Here is a 16,951-nt window from a genome sequence, read left to right as displayed (position 1 = left end):
CTCCATCAGCTCATTCAGACTGCAGTTATCCATTATCTTACTTTCTCCAATATCAGCACATGGCATGAAGTGGTGGTTGTGGTTACGGTGAAAGAAAAGCAAACAGTAGCCCATTACTTTTACATGTATTCCCCTTCTGACTGAAACGCTTCATTTTCTCTCTAAGCTCCCCTTCTGAAAAAGCCCAGTCTGCTCTGATTGGTCAGTGTTTCCGGGTCTTTCACATCTGTACTCTTGGAGTCTGTGCACTGTCATTGCAGCCGGGTAAATGACTAAAATATCTGTAAATTTGCCAAATAAAATGACTCATGAAACAAATTATGTTTTTTTTTCCCACTGATTCATGCATGCATTTAGGCAATCTGTAAGTGTGTGGTAAATTCCGTTTCCTGCCCCTCCCCTCCCCTCCATTGGAGCCCCTGTCAACCCATTCTTGCCCAATCCTCCCCCACAGGTCCCTTGCCCGTCACAGCCATGCCCAGCCCAGCCTCTCTGTCCAGGCATCATATATGAGGAGCAGCCAGTCTTGCATAGAGGTCAGCCGTCTTTCTGCACCGAAACTGAGAGTAATCACAGCTGTACAGAATCCCATCGATCTCATTTAGGATTTAAGAGAAGTAAGAAAAAACGAGACAAAAGATCTGGTGCTACAGATAATTGGTGAGTTTTTTTAATTCATCATTTTTTCAAATTTCATTTTGATATACATCTTTGTTCAAATGTATATCTTATGATATTTTATGGGTTCATGAGCAACTTTTCACCAAGTATGTGAATATCTATCTCTTCAGAAAACATTTCTGTATTTCAATTGCATTAACTGTTGTGGTGATAACTGCAATTCTCCAGTGTACATCTTCATTGTACTATATTAGGCCTTTCTGACACTGCCTTGTTTCTGGTTGTGTGTAAGTGAATGTGTTTTTGTTTGTGGCTTGTGTCCTTCGCAGACCAAACCCAATCAGAGATGAAGCTTCTGACAACCGCCCTCGTCATCGTTCTTCTGTCTACAACAGCCTCCGCTAAGCCGGTAAACTAACCACAGCGCTGCACTTAGTGCTTTCTCTCTCTCTCTCTCTCTCTCTCTCTCTCTCTCTCTCTCTCACTGACTGTGCCTCAGTTTCCTTATTGTGTTTTGTTGTAGTCGCTCTCACATCTGAAGTTTTCAAACCTGTGTAGCACAGTCAAACTGCAGTATTTTTTAGTATGAATATTTACAGATCCTTTTTAGATATTCTGGTTTAAAAAAAAATCTATTATGTGGTGTACATATTGAGAATGTTCCCTGTTGATATTGCTATTCCTATTTCTGTAAACTGCTCTTCCTGCTTTACCCTTTAGATGTTAATGATCACAAGACCTTTACATTAGTTCCACACTAAAGGCAAGGTTTTTTCATCCCAAGAGATAGATAGATAGGTGATAAGCCTCTAAAATTGCTCCATTATGAGTATCAGTTTGTTTCAACCTATGGTTTCAACCAACACATTCCTGTCATAACATTGTAACCTCTTGGAGGGCACATTATGCTTTAGGTTTTGTTGCTTCATTTCTAGATATTGTATTCTAGTTTTTATTTCCTTGCACATATGGTTAAAAACCTCAGGTTATTTAATCCCAATTAACTAATAATAATAATAATACAGAGATCAACTGATTAAAATTCAATTTAATTTATCAGTATGTCCTTGGTGTTGGTTTTGACTTGTGGACGTATTTGGTCGAAATAAGTATCTGGGCGTAATTGCCACAAAAAAAAGAAATTCAGGTTTCATTTATTTTCCAGCTATTATAGCACGGACCTCTTTGTTAGTGTTCTCCAAGGGCACTTGATTTCTAGTTTCACCTGATGATGTTCGATTGGTGCAATGTGTGTGGGCGCTGACACTATAAACAATGTTTGTGATTGCACATCAATTCCAATGGCCACACAGGAAGTTAACAAAGCGAGGGGCCGATGGCGTTAGCACACTCCCTGTGTTACTCCCTGACTCGGTTTGTTTTCTGTAACTCAGTGTTGTGAAAAAGGACACTTCTTTAAATCGCTGATGGTACATAACCACAATATGGGTGCTTGTTAAAAAAGGGGGACAACGATGTTCAATAGACTATAGGACTATGGTGTGTTCAATTAAGCAGCGCACAACAGAAGTTGACTGGCTTACTGTCACACTGTCATTACTTTCAATTAAGTTTTTCAAATTTCAATGACACTATTGTTAAAATAATGTAAAGTATGGTTTAAGGTATGGTTAAGGTGTTGAAAATATTTCAGTTTTTCTATTAAACCAACATTTACTTTCTGCCTTGTTACATATTACCCTGGAAATCCAGAGTTCTCACGAGAGCACAATTTGAATTTGCTCTGGCATTGAGTAACGATGCTCATTAACTATGTCCTTGTAGCCAAGCTGCACCAATCACATCGTATTGTATCTGATTGCCCACGTATCTGATATAGGCGGGCCAGAGGCGAGCTAAACAGATTACGACAGTTTAATCTACCAGTTAGCTCCGCTGGTAGCTAAGTGTATGGGGCTCTGGATACGTCACCCCGTTGTATTGTTGTGATTGGTCGTAGTGTTATCCAATTTGCGTACAGTTAGATTTTCAAATACATGCTTGGTGCCGCCCCTCGAGTTGGGCCATTTTCAATGCCAGACCCTTAATCTTTCGGATTTGGGTCTGGATTTCCAGGCCAGCTACATATTGCATAGAAAACAGCACATCCTGCATCAGCTCTGTCTCCTTAAAACTTAAGTTCCCATACAAAAAAACTGTATTTTACATTATGTTTTGAGGGAAATCTTTGTCTGGGGAAATGTCTTTGAGGCATCACAAATACATTTCTAATAAAAGTCTGCGTATAGAGGAGGTCACGGTGAACGGATGGGTCAAACAAACTCTGGACTTTCACCCAGGAGACCGTTGCTCATGTCCCGTGTGAAACCAAAAGTCAACTGACTTGTTTACGTAACATACATAACTTTTGTACGTAACTTAAATTACACAACAAACATACTTAATTTAACCCAAACCATCATCTTTTAATAAACCTAATCAAGTAGTTTTGTTTAAATTTACGTCAACCACTTGTTAAGAACAGCGACTGTTTCACAACGGTTGCAGGAAAATGCATTGTAATTGAGAAGCAGTTTTTTTAGGAAACAGGGTTGACAATGGTTGGCAATGAACATAAATCGTGTGCTGCAGTATCACCAGATGTAGAGGTGATATCTAGGGCTACTGGACTGGGATATTGGACAGGAAACTGTGGCCTTTATTTGATAGTATCTGAGTGTAATGTCTCTTTCATTTGATATTCCCTCTACAGAGTGGTTCGCGTCGGCATCATGACGCTGACATCCCTGACAACGACTTGATACAGGGACGGCGGGAAGGGAGTAACAGGCGGTCTCAGGGGTCTAGCGAATCTTCTAGCGACGAAGACTCGTCATCAGAGTCGAGTCAGTCACGGGAATCTAGCGAGTCTTCAGAAAGTCAATCTTCGGAGGAGTCCTCGGAGGAAGTCAGGGATCTGACCACTACAGTCGTGCCCACCACTGCCATGAGAACCGTTACTACAGTAGAAGGGAGTACACCCACCTCTGGGCCAGACACGATGAGTACAGACGAGCCAACTGTGACAAGGACAACACCCCCACCAGCAACACCGACCACACCCATTGTTGCCACGTCAACTGGCAGTGTGACTGATTGTGTTACCGTGGATATTCCAACAGCTCCTCCCGTCACAGAAAACAGAGGAGACAACTAAAAAACCGTCATTCCTGTTAACCGACTGCAAACAACAGCTAACCACATGCCTATTTAAAATGCGTAGTTTTCTGTGTGTAGTTGCAAAAGTTAAATCTTTATAAATTCTTAAACAAAAAGGGCAACATGCAAGTACTTAATGAGGCCAGTTTTAAATTAGAAGATCATCTAGACCAGTGTTCCTTAAACTTTTCTTAGACCATGGACCACTTACTCAATACAAAAAAATTCCCAGACCACCTAACTGCCAAAGTATCCCCAAAAACAATAGGCCAGATGAAATGTCAGTTTTGCTAACCGATTGCCTTTGTTGCTATCTTAATGAGGAAGAATGATGCCGCGTATGCTGAGACATCACAGAAGCAATGTCTACATTTAGCCATCAATCAATCTTGTCAGTTGACAATAACCGTGAACTTTATCTCTCCGTATTTCCTGTAAATGTCACGCTGATCATTTGCGATGTAAATTGAAGGCAGTGTCGCAAAACGGTCGGCTGCATTGCTGAAGTCCGACAACACCGCAAAATAGCCAATTTGACAAATGAGTTAAGATTTAATATTGGGGAAAAAAAACATCTATGCTCCTGACTATTAAGGCATCTACACATGATAAGCGATTTGCTCTCTGCGCACTGCTAGGTAGGGCGCAGCGCAGGTATTCGTCATCAAGGATGGCAAGGAAGCGATTTCCCGTTGCTAGGTAAAGACAGCTGTTATCTCATTGGTTACGCTTTCAAAAGGTCTGCGGCAACTAGGTCAAAGTTGAAATAATTTCAACTTTGCGCGCAGCGCACAGCGGCAAATCCGAGCTCTCCTCATAATCAATGGAACGGCCGGCGCAAAGCGGTTTTGCCGCTTATCATGTGTAGGCAGCTTTAGGTTTCAGAGAAGATGGCATTTATTATTTGAATTTTATTAAAAACATGATATTTGACCAAATCTGCTCGCGGACGACTCTTTGAGAAATAATATTATTCAATAATAGTATCACTAACTGCCTCAAGATACACATCCTTTAATTACCACTAGATGCTTTACCCAAAAATTTTATATTAAAGGCCATTTTTGAAAAAAGTTTTTTTTTAAATGCATTTTGTTTGAAATGTATATTTGTTGTATTATTAAGATTACATTGTTTTTTTTCCATATTGACCTGCAGTGTTTTAGCCATCAAATAGTGATGCTACAGAGCAGCTTTCACACAGACCAGAACACATATATGTTGAAGCCTCTGAACACACACACACACACACATTGAAGGGAATTAATTAGGTGACACATTTTTCCTGCCCTAACAGGTGCAACAAAGCTAACAGGAGAAGATTTCAATCAATGAAACACACCCACACAGTCCTGGGAAGAGGTCTAATCAGCCAGATTACATGGAAACACGTGGGCGTTCAGAGCCTTAAATATATGGTAATATTATGTACACAAATCTGTAGCTCAGTTATGTTTACCAAAGTATTAACTGATCAGGAAAGTACAGGCAAGATACTCTGCAAGATTTCTGCACAAGCTTAAAACAGGTACATATTTATATTACAGTGGAATAAAAAGTCACCCGTCTGTATGAAGCATCCAGACTATTTATCCCACAGCAGTGGTTTCATAGACTGTGGAGGGTGTGTCTTGTTTGTCTCATTCAGCAAGCCTTGCAAGACAAACTGAGTTATTGCCCACAAGTGTTGGTGTAATTATGGGTTGTGAATATTTTCCCAAATAAAATATGGCTTTGAAGGCTCAAAACAAAACATGGATGTTGTTTGTTTTGTGCGTTTTAAGGGTTGTACTTCATTTTGTTAAATTGGATCTAATGTGTATGATTGTACGTGTTGTATAACATTAACATTGTACAACAGTACTGATTTTTCTTTTCAAGGATAAGAAAGTATCTAAATTACAATGAAATTGTCATATTTTGACAAATTATTTTACTTTACTTTAAAGCTGTAGTGCGTAGGTTCTGTCTCCCCATGAGGAATTCTAAGTAATGACAGCAAAACTGTTGACGCTTCCACATGATACAAGCCTTCCATGGTCACGCACCGCACAACCGGCATTAGGTCACCAACTGGAATGGAGGGTGCATTATCTTGGCAATTTAGGAGCAATGATTGGCCAAACCTACTTTTTTCAAGTGTAACAAATTTCTTCTGATTTTATAGTCTAGTAACAAGTAAGATGCTTAGGGTAAATGTAGTGGAGTAAAAGTATACATTTTATTTAGGAAATGTAGTAGAGTATGGAGTACACATAGGTAATAATTCTACTTAAGTGGAGAAATTTTATAGGTGTGAGAACAGAAAAAAAGAGAGTGTCGAAAAGCTGAACGCAGTTGGCGAAAATCTAATCTCCAGGTCCATTATAACACTTATAAAGAGAGACTTCGCATTTATAATCTGGAACTAAGAAATGCAAGACGGTCCTTTTTCTCTGACATTATCGCCAGAAACAATAATAATTCACGTGCTTTGTTTGCTACTGTTGATAGATTAACAAACCCTCCAGTACCGGTAGCATCTGAACTGTTGTCTACCAAGGCTTGCAACGACTTTGCCTCCTTCTTCACAGACAAAATTCTGAAAATTAGACAAACAGTCAGTGCCTCCATATCAAGTACAGGATATGTGTTGTCACAGTATGCACAGTATGCATTCCAACATGACACAATTTCATACGATCAACCTTAAAAACCTGGAGGACATTATACAACATCTGAAAACCTCCTCCTGTTGCCTTGATATTCTACCAACGGGTGTTTTCAAAAATGTTTCGAAGTGTTTGGCTTCTGATCTTCTACAGATTGTAAACACATCTCTGCTCTCAGGTATCTTTCCACAGGCCCTGAAAACTGCAGTCATCAAGCCACTCCTAAAAAAGAACAATATAGACACGACACTAATGAGCAACTATAGGCCAATATCAAACCTTCCATTTTTAAGTAAAATCATAGAAAAAGTGGTTTTTCAACAACTCAATCTTTTCTTATTGCTAAACAACAGTTTTGATGCCTTCCAGTCAGGTTTTCGACCACACCACAGCACTGAGACGGCTCTTGTTAAAGTCTTTAATGACATCCACTTAAACACAGATAGTGGCAAAATTTCAGTCTTATAATTACTTGATCTTAGTGCTGCATTTGATACAGTAGACCATGACATATTGCTTGACCGATTGGAAAACTGGGTTGGTCTTTCTGGCTCAGTACTAAAGTGGTTTGAATCCTATTTAAAGAATAGGGACTACTTTGTGTCTATAGGTAATTATACATCTGAGCATACAAACATGACGTGCGGAGTTCCCCAAGGCTCAGTTCTGGGGCCTCTTCTGTTCAACATCTACATGCTTCCACTGGCTCAGATTATGGAAAACAACAAAATAACTTCCCATAGTTATGCAGATGACACACAAATTTACATAACCTTATCGCCAGGGAACTATAGCCCAATACAACAATTAAATATGTGCATTGAACAAATTAATGATTGGATGTGCCAGAACTTTCTTAAATTAAATGAAGAAAAAGCGGAGGTGGTTGTTTTTGGAGCAAAAGAGGGACGATTGAAAGTCACGCTCAGCTTCAAACGACAATGTTAAAAACAACAGACAAAGCCAGAAATCTTGGTGTAGTCATGGACTCAGACCTAAATTTTAACAGCCACATTAACATAATAAAAAATCAGCATATTATCACCTTAAAAATATATTATAGGGTTAGAGGACTTATGTCTCAGCAAGATCTGGAAAAACTTGTCCATGCTTTTATCTTCAGTAGACTTGACTACTGTAACGGTGTCTTTACAGGTCTCCCTAAAAAATCAATCAGACAGCTGCAGCTGATTCAGAACGCTGCTGCTCGGAGTCCTTACTAAAACCAGGAAAGTGGATCACATCACTCCAGTACTGAAGTCTTTACACTGGCTTCCAGTGCCTCAAAGAATTGATTTCAAAATACTTTTACTGGTTTATAAATCACTAAACGGTTTAGGGGCGCCAAATACATACATTTCTGATCTGCTACTACACTATGACCCACCCAGACCTCTCAGGTCGTCTGGGACAGGTCTACTTGTTGTCCCCAGAGTCAGAACTAAACAGGGGGAAGCAGCGTTCAGTTTTTATGCTCCACATATCTGGAACAAACTCCCAGAAACCTGCAGGTCCGCTGCAACTCTCAGTTCTTTTAAATCTAAGCTAAAGACCTATCTTTTTGATGTTGCTTTTCTTTAAATAATCTATTTTATTAACTTTAATTTCTTATACTGCACTGTAACTTTTATTCTTATACTGCACTATCAATTTTATTCTTGTTTTAATTTGTTTATTAATGTTTTAAAATTGTTTTAAATTGCTTTCTAACTGCTCTTTAATGTTTTATGTAAAGCACTTTGAATTGCCCTGTTGCTGAAATGTGCTATACAAATAAAGCTGCCTTGCCTTGCCTTGCCTTAAGTACAGTAGCGAAGTAGTTGTATTGTGTTACATTACAACACTGCTAGCCACGCATGAAATTTTGGGTTTTACCAGATTTTGCAAAGTCAGTCTCTGTGATTTCTGCCACTGCTCCAATGCAGTGAAGGCAAATGGAAGTTAATTTGTGGTGCTCACAGCATTGACATATAACATATAGCTGCAACATATTCTCCTGGAAACAATGCCTCCATTACTATAGATGATCTACAGACCTCACTGTTTTTATTGGACCTATGTCCTACCAAAGAAATAATCCCTACGAAAAACAGGTGAAGAGACAAATATCTCCTGGGCACGTGCAACCAAAACTCTCTAAGTGAGAAAAACATGTTGATGAAATGTGGGTGAACTGACCCTTTAAGGTCACAACAAAACGTATTCTATACTTTATAGCAGTGAGCGGGCAAGTGAGAGACAGATTGTCCTGCACTGTAAATGCCCCCCGCTCCAACTCGTATGTTTCCAACACATATAGGTTCATGTCCTGCTGAAAGGTCCAATGTGTGGGAATTTCTCCCATCTTTTTCTGGGCAAAGAAGAAGACTCGTGTTCCTGAAATTTGGATTTTGAATATGTGCGGTCCTCCATGTTTTCCTTCTTCAAACTTGCCGGGGCTGGGAAGCTACGATACCCATTAGCAGCACCTGTGAGTTTATCATGTGACAGCAAAAACGCAAAATGCGGAGCAGTATGTCCTGTATGTCCCTTACCGGCTAACGTATTTCAAGATGGCGCATGAATATGGAGCGTCTACCACAGTTAATGCGAATGCAAATGTCAAATTTCAAGCCAAAAGGAATTCTTGGAATTGATGGTGGTGGTAAATATTCATGAAAGAGGACAAGTTTTTGAACGGGGATCACAGATTTTGATAATGAACAACTAAACACGTTACACACTGGACCTTTAATGGATTGAGGGTTCTGCTTAAAATTTATTAGAATAACCGCTCCATGACTGATATCCCCATGTTTGCGACAGCCACTGCCTAGCAAATGTTTTAGTAAATGTCCCAATATTTACTGGAAGCTAAAAACAGTATAATATGCTAAAATGTGACCTTATTTTAAGGTTTAAAATTCCAGCTGAACTGCTCCTAATGTTTCAAAGTATGACATGTTAAACATCTTGGAGCTCTGTAACTTCATCAACAGTTGAATCAGGAGAGACTTAAATTTCTGTAGTTTTTTCAACCTGGGCCCTATTTGTCCATGCATTGGTGTGTCCACAATCTCCCTGATTGGCTCAGGGAAATCGTGGCAAACTGATTGGTTTAACTGAAAGAGCGAACGCCCATAGTCAGCTGATTGAGTAGAAGTAAGAGATGGACGGAGAGAAAGAGAGAGACAGCGAATGAATGAGATTCCTCCTGACTGAACTTCCACAAAGCGTATTCTTAAAACTTTTCCCAAATCAAAGTCAACAAAAGGAACCAATGTAAGTGTAGAAAACACACCTAAGAGATATTATCCTGCTACATTGTTTGGGTTTTTCCAGAAGTCATAGTTCTGTAGATTCTGTTATTATATAGATACATTCACACAGACCACACTACTTAGCAAAGACACATTGATGTATTTGTCAGTAATATTGACCACTAAAAGTGATTTTTGTTATTTTTGTTGTTTTCAATTTATTGGCCCCATCTAGTGGGGAAAGTCATTTGTTACAATTTATATCAACCTTGGGGAAATCAATCGAGGGTTTCTCACATAAGGGTGTAAATATAGTATGTAATACCTCCGTTTTTCTTGTGACGTGCAACATGAGCAAGAGAAAATACAGCTCACTCACTGACATGCAAGAAGATTGAACACCATAAGTTCTACATGGAATGGGTTGCTTCACACACTCAAAGAAAGTGTGGCTAATTTTTTTTTAATCAGATTAATATGATAATTACAATACTTTCCCTGAAAACATGGATAGACCCTGACATTAAGTCAGTGACGACAGCTCAGTTTCAGTAACCAGAGTACTTTAAATGAGAGACTTTGTACCCCTGAGGGCAGCGCTACATACAGTGAGGGAAACTGCGGTAGGTCCATTAAAATCCTAAATGTTGTTTTTCTTTTCTATTTCTTGACGATTGCGACTGGGTTGGGACTTGGGTTTCCAAAGACTTGATTTGTCGATTAGTTCTTTATGTCTCAAATCCCACTGCAGGATTACTCAGCTCTCACTCATGACTCATGGATAAATATAGTAATCATAATTAGCCTATTATCCTGTTATTTTTATTTTAGTCCTTTACATAAAAGCTATGCTTAGGCATATTTCCAATGCTGAATGAGTTGTCAGTGGCCCTCCCACGAAGGACTGGCATGATGCCGAGGTGCAGAAGAGGGCAGGGCAGATCGACGCCAACCTCTGCAGGATTAGGACATTCAATAACGAAACACCTTAAAAAAAATAAACACCAGTTTTTAAAAGTCCGAGAAGGGCTACAAAGCTGTTATGTTGAACAAAGTTTATTTGGATTTTTTTTATTTCCTAAATCATATTTTTCACACTTATTAACAAAGTCTTAGGAGCATTTTGACAAATACACATTTTAATCCTTAAAGATGGTCATTACAAGGGTCACATGGAATCTGCAGACTCACTTCAGGTGGCAGCTGTAGCTCAGGTGGTAGAACGGTCGCCTACAAATTAGAAAGTTGGTGGTTCTATCCCTGGCCCTGCAGTCCCATGTTGAAGTGTCCTTGGGCAAGACACTGAACTCTGAATGGCCCCCAATGCCATTTACTTTGCATTCACCAGAGAAATAATGGACAATAGACTGTGGATAGTTGTACCTGTACATAGACATCAGTTTCAGTTCATTGACACATACCCTCTTAGATATGCAGTTTGAGTTGTTCAACGCATTCTCATGAACGAGTTTGTATGATATCATAGAAAAATGTATGCGCACCAATTCGTATTATATCCTACGAAATTACGGCAAGCACAGGCCCATGACAGTTAAGTTTAGCGGTCTATACAGTTAAAGGTCCCATGGCATGAAAATTTCACTTTGAGGTTTTTTAACATTAATATGCATTTCCCCCAGCCTGCCTATGGTCCTCCAGTGTGGAGGTGTAAACCGAGCCCTGGGTATCCTGCTCTGCCTTTGAGAAAATGAAAGCTCAGATGAGCCGTTTTGGAATCTTCTCCTTATGAGGTCATAAGGGGAAAGGTTACCTCCCCTTTCTCTGCTTTGCCCGCCCAGAGAATTTGGCCCACCCATGAGAGAGAGACATCATGGCTTTCAAACGAGCAAAGTGGCAGTTGGTCAAGGCCACACCCCCACCCTCCACCTTGCCCCCACCCCCTCCTCCTCAATAGCTACAGACACAGAAATGGCACATACTAAGGAAAGCTCATTGTGGGACTGGCTCTAATGGCTGTAATTCTGCACCAAGGCTGAATTTCGGGAAAGAGACTTCAGATACAGTATAAGGGGACCACTAAGGTCTATATAAAAGAGACTTCAGATACAGTATTAGGGGACCACTAAGGTCTATATAAAAGAGACTTCAGATACAGTATTAGGGGACCACTAAGGTCTATATAAAAGAGACTTCAGATACAGTATTAGGGGACCACTAAGGTCTATATAAAAGAGACTTCAGATACAGTATTATGGGACCACTAAGGCCTATATAAAAGAGACTTCAGATACAGTATTAGGGGACCACTAAGGTCTATATAAAAGAGACTTCAGATACAGTATTAGGGGACCACTAAGGTCTAGCGTCACTGTGTCCACGTTCGGACACCACTCGCTGCTATTGGCCATATTCGGACACTTCCGACCTGACGCACCTTCCGGTCTTTTCGTGGTACTTACATTTACGAGCATCACCAAAAATGTTAGCAGAATTGATCTATACCCATCTAACAATCTACGTATGGATTTTCCTGTATGTACATGGACATTTAGTTGTCTAATTAGTATATTAAAGTTACTTTGATGAGGAAAAGAAGGAATAATGCTCGGGCGACGATCTTTTCCACTAAAAAGTTTCTATTTTTTCTGTACTGGAAATTAAGGAGCTTTTATTGCATAGTTCAGCGTTGTTGAAGCATGTCATTTTATTGTGAAGGACGGAAGTACGATCTGGAAGTTTTGACAGCATTGATGGGACTTAACACCCCAGAAAACCGACCAACGGCCATTGTTTACAGCGAGGAGATAAGGGTGTCTTGTAAAGTAAAAACTAAAGTAAACAGTTAAAACTATACACCGTTAGAAAGGTAGGAAGCTACACTTTAGTTTTACACCATTAAAATAACTGAAAACATTAACAGATCTTTTATATTTGTATTTTGATAGAACGTTGGCCAATAAGTGTCCGAACGTGGACACAGTGACGCTATATAAAAGAGACTTCAGATACAGTATTAGGGGACCACTAAGGTCTATATAAAAGAGACTTCAGATACAGTATTAGGGGACCACTAAGGCCTATATAAAAGAGACTTCAGATACAGTATTAGGGGACCACTAAGGTCTATATAGAAGAGACTTCAGATACAGTATTAGGGGACCACTAAGGTCTATATAAAAGCATCCAAAGAGCACCATGTCATGGGACCTTTAAATTTATCCAAGGTGACTTGCTGTGAGCAGAGTTCAGAGCACTGTAAGGTGACGGTCCTTTCAGGAGCCATTGCAGTTGAGTTTAGCCGACAAAAGGTGATCGTCATGCGGCGACAACAGTTAAGTTTAGACACCAAAACAACTAAGATTCGGAAAAAAACATCGTTGTTTGGGTTAAAACCGGTCCTATTAAGTAGTACTCCCGGGACACAACACACGTTCCTGGGTAAAAGCAGCTATACTGCTCTAAATATGCAGCCTAGAAATCTAGACGCACCCTAGCGGCAGCAAATGTAATTTGCAGCCAGGGTCATCTAGCAACTCTCCGTTGGCTTGCGAGCTGGAAAAACCAAACTCTGGTCAGGCCAATCACATCGTGTATGGAGTCGGTGGGCGGGCTTAACATAAGGACGGCAGAGTTGCAACGGTTCCGCGTGAATTCCCTGCTGCTTGAAAACAGAGAAGATGGCTGCTGCTGCTGGCGAACAGCGGTCTTTTGAATCTGCTTTTGGCCGCGACTCTGGAAGAGTCAGAGTTAAACTTTTCTTTGAGAAAAGAACAAAGGACGGCACTGAAGTTATTCTTAAAAGGAAGATGTGTTCAGAGTATGGCCGACCGGATACGGCAAAAGTTGAATCTATCAACTAGCTTTGCTCTGGTTGGCTATGAGTGCAGAGGGAATTTGAAAGACAACCGTTTATCACGGCCCTCGGATTGAGCCCTGCCAATGGTGAGTTCCCAGACCCAACATCTTGATGTGGGTCTGGCTTGTCAGGCTACAAAATATGTGGAATACATATAAATTGCAGTGCATTACGTTTCGTAGCTATATGTACAAAACATTCATAAAAACAGCCCGAGTTGTGACAGGAACATCAATTTTAACACATTTTTTCCTGTCTCGTCTTTCAACCTCAGGGGCTTCACTGTTGCAGTTTGGGGGCACAGACGATATGAAGCCTGTAATCAGTCAGAACTCTCTCTGTGTTTATGTTTCTATACAGCGTTTGACAGCAGGGAGGACATTTACAGCCGAGAAGATGATGTCTAGACAAAAACGAGATGCTTTAATGTGAGATTTCTGCAGAACTCACTCTCATTTTTATTTTATTTTTTCAATTGGTTGTCTGAACATTTCTGCCTATAGATGTTTGCACTAGGCCCAGGCTTTGACTTGACACATTCAGGACATTTACACATGCACAGTGCATGTGTGTATCCTCCTTCTCCTCCCCACCTGTCTCACATCCGTCTTTAACAAGGACATCGTACAATACTGTGGCCAATCCTGAGCTGTGGAGTGGGTGTAGTCCAGTCAATCACAGCTGCTTCTCATCACCTTGATTCCCAGTCCAACAAACAATTAACAAAACACAGCAAATCCACAAAACCATGCAAATAATAACTGTTAAAACATGCAACACATTTACCAATAAAACCAAATGCAAAATACACACACTGCTAAAACTCAAACTGAGATCAAAATGAAAAGCTGCCTAAAGTCAGATTCTGACATAGTTATTGTAGGTCCTACTCAAATAAGCCAAAAGGATGACAACATTTTCAGCATTGTGAGGTAGCCTTTGATATGTTGGACAGCATATGATTCACTACAGTATTTTGTTTTGCCAACAGGCCCGAGTGGGACTTGTTTTCAGCCCTAGAGTTCCAGCACAAATCTCCCCTTTTTACATAGCTTTCTGATCAATTCAAGTCAGTTTTATTAATGTAGCACCATACCATGTGGCATTATTAATTATCTCAGGGCATTTTTCATATAAAGTAGGTCTACACCATACTGTTCACTCTGGAGTTATGAGCTCATGGCTCGATGGTGTTTTAAGACCCCAACGTCACTTTCCAGGCAGTGCTGCGACCTTTGACTTCAAGGCACCTAACCCTAACCCTAACCCTAACCCTAAGCCTAACCCTAACCATTGCCTAATCCTAGTGCCTTCCAGGCAGTGTTGCCTGGAAGGAGATGTTGGGGGCTTAAAACACTGATAAACAAGCTTTATGGCTGCTGCTTGGCTCTTCATTGTCATTGTTAGCAGCAAACTGGATAGTGGCTGCTGCTGAGGGGTTACAAGAAAACGTGTGATTCATAAACATTAAACGTGGTTTGCAGGCAACGTTGTATTATTATTTTTAAAGAAAAGGTTTTCTTTAAAAAGTTGCTCAGTTTAGCACTTCGGGCTGCGTTACTTTCTAGAACTTTCCTTTTTTACCTTTGCCTTTTCAGCTCCGTTTTGAACCGCATGTCGCAGTGACATCCTTCAGCACCACTGACTGAAGTGTACGAGGACAGTTTTTTTTAATTATTATTATTTTGTTTTTTACCAAGGTGCCCCCATCGGAGTTAAGACATAACTATGTCATAATAACCAGGCTGCAGTCTGCGAGTGAGTGGGCTGCATGAAAAAAACTAATAAATAAGAAGAGTGGGCTGCTAGTGCAGGCAGCCTAGGGACAGCATCCATGATATATTTCAACGATAATTTAAACCCAGTACCACGACTGACCACCACAGGAGAACAGGAGACCGGCCCAGGTGCTCATTTAGATGCTATGCATGTATGTATCAACATTTTGGGAAATAAGCGTATTTGCTTCCTTGCAGAGAGTGAGATGAGAAGACTGATATCAAACTGTGTATTATGTACGGAGCTGGAGTCAGGAGGCAAATAGCCTAGCTTAGCAAAACGACTGAAAGCAGAGGGAAACAGGGAGTTACTTGCTGTATCTATGTCTTTGGGTACAATCGCTGAGACTCTTACTGTCGCAGGGATGTGAAGACGCTGCACAGCCATGGTGGACGGATAAACACCACTACTAAAACCTAAACTGCCATTGTTAAACTAATCATAGCATTATTTTTATTAACTTTGGATGGAGCCAGTCTAGCTGTCTTTATGCTAAGCTTAGCGCCTCCTAGCTTCTGCTCCATACGAAACACACCGACATGAGAGTAGTATTGATCTCATCATCTCAATCAAACAGAGATATTTCCCAGAATGTCAAACTATTCCTTCAAAATATTGGCTGGGTCAAGTTCTTGAACAAATGTCAGTCCATGCGGTCTCTACTTTAGGCTATTCAATTATTTTTGAACAATTGTGTCTGTATTGTTGTTTAATGACCACCTTATGCACTGCTTATTATTAGAGCTGTCAAAATTAACGCGATAATAACAACTATTTAGCTTGTCCTAAATTTAGCGACTTCACAGTTCATTCAATGTGAATTGAGTGTCCACCGGAAGACCCAGATTCTCAAATAGCACTTGAGCATTAACAACTTGAAAAATATCCCTTTCAAAGTACACGTAAAACAGATTAAAAAAATGTGGAATTAATGGCAAGTTAACTATGGACAATCATGCGATTTAATAGCGATTAAGTATTTTAATTGATTGACAGCCCTACTTATTCTATATCTATCTTCTCAGCTCTCGCTACCCTTCCTGTCTTTACATCTAAAACAAATGTAAACCACCAGTGTCTTCTTTTTATGAAAAAGAACTTTATTAATATTTTAGAAATAGTACAATATGACACATTACAGTAAACAACATGGGACAAACATGTAGTGTAGGTAGGAACTGTGCAAATGTGTGTGTGTGTGTGTGTGTGTGTGTGTGTGTGTGTGTGTGTGTGCACTGCATCTATACCTGACTGAACACTGTAATAGAGTTTCTCTCAACCTTTTATCTACACCAGCAGATTTGATACTAGCGAGCAACAAAGCTAAGCCACACAGGCAGCAAATGTATGGCTTAATGTCAAGTTTAAATTGTATTATGCTTGAAATGATTATAAGTATTTAAACAAACTGTGCAATTATCTCTCTTATTTTATAAGCACACAAACAATGTAGGTTTGCATATTGCCGTTAAATGCGGTGTTGTGCTAGTGTAGATATCAGGACTCTACTTTGTTTCCTTGTTCTTTTCCAGTTATGACCTCTCACCCTGCCGTAAACAGAGGGGAGAGGGGAGGGGCCAAAGGTCCACCTCCTGTTGCAGGTAGCAATCGTCAGTTTCAACGACCGACCACTTTTCCCCTGTGGGGTCAAACATGGGATTTACCAGGGCAACCAGACCACAGGG

General features: G+C 40.1%; 1 protein-coding gene across 1 annotated transcript; it reads left to right on the top strand.

Moving 5' to 3' along the window:
- The first annotated feature begins 493 nt into the window (after positions 1 to 493).
- scpp8 (secretory calcium-binding phosphoprotein 8) lies at positions 494 to 5,563 on the top strand. The gene is made up of 3 exons (XM_039780870.1): positions 494 to 660; positions 951 to 1,030; positions 3,335 to 5,563. The coding sequence occupies exons 2-3, from the start codon at positions 968 to 970 to the stop codon at positions 3,776 to 3,778; spliced, it is 507 nt and encodes a 168-aa protein (XP_039636804.1). The 5' UTR covers positions 494 to 660; positions 951 to 967; the 3' UTR covers positions 3,779 to 5,563.
- Positions 5,564 to 16,951: the final 11,388 nt, after the last annotated feature.

This window comes from Perca fluviatilis, chromosome 17 (genome assembly GCF_010015445.1).
Source record: "Perca fluviatilis chromosome 17, GENO_Pfluv_1.0, whole genome shotgun sequence".
Taxonomy (NCBI): domain Eukaryota; kingdom Metazoa; phylum Chordata; class Actinopteri; order Perciformes; family Percidae; genus Perca; species Perca fluviatilis.
The sequence above is the reverse complement of the archived record's forward strand: the minus strand, read 5'-3'. Positions and strand labels throughout refer to the sequence as shown.

Coding starts and splice junctions, on each gene's coding strand:
- scpp8 (XM_039780870.1), top strand. CDS start 968: ATGAAGCTTCTGACAACCGCCCTCGTCATCGTTCTTCTGTCTACAACA. Junction 1,031..3,334: donor CAACAGCCTCCGCTAAGCCG/GTAAACTAACCA, acceptor TTCCCTCTACAG/AGTGGTTCGCGTCGGCATCA.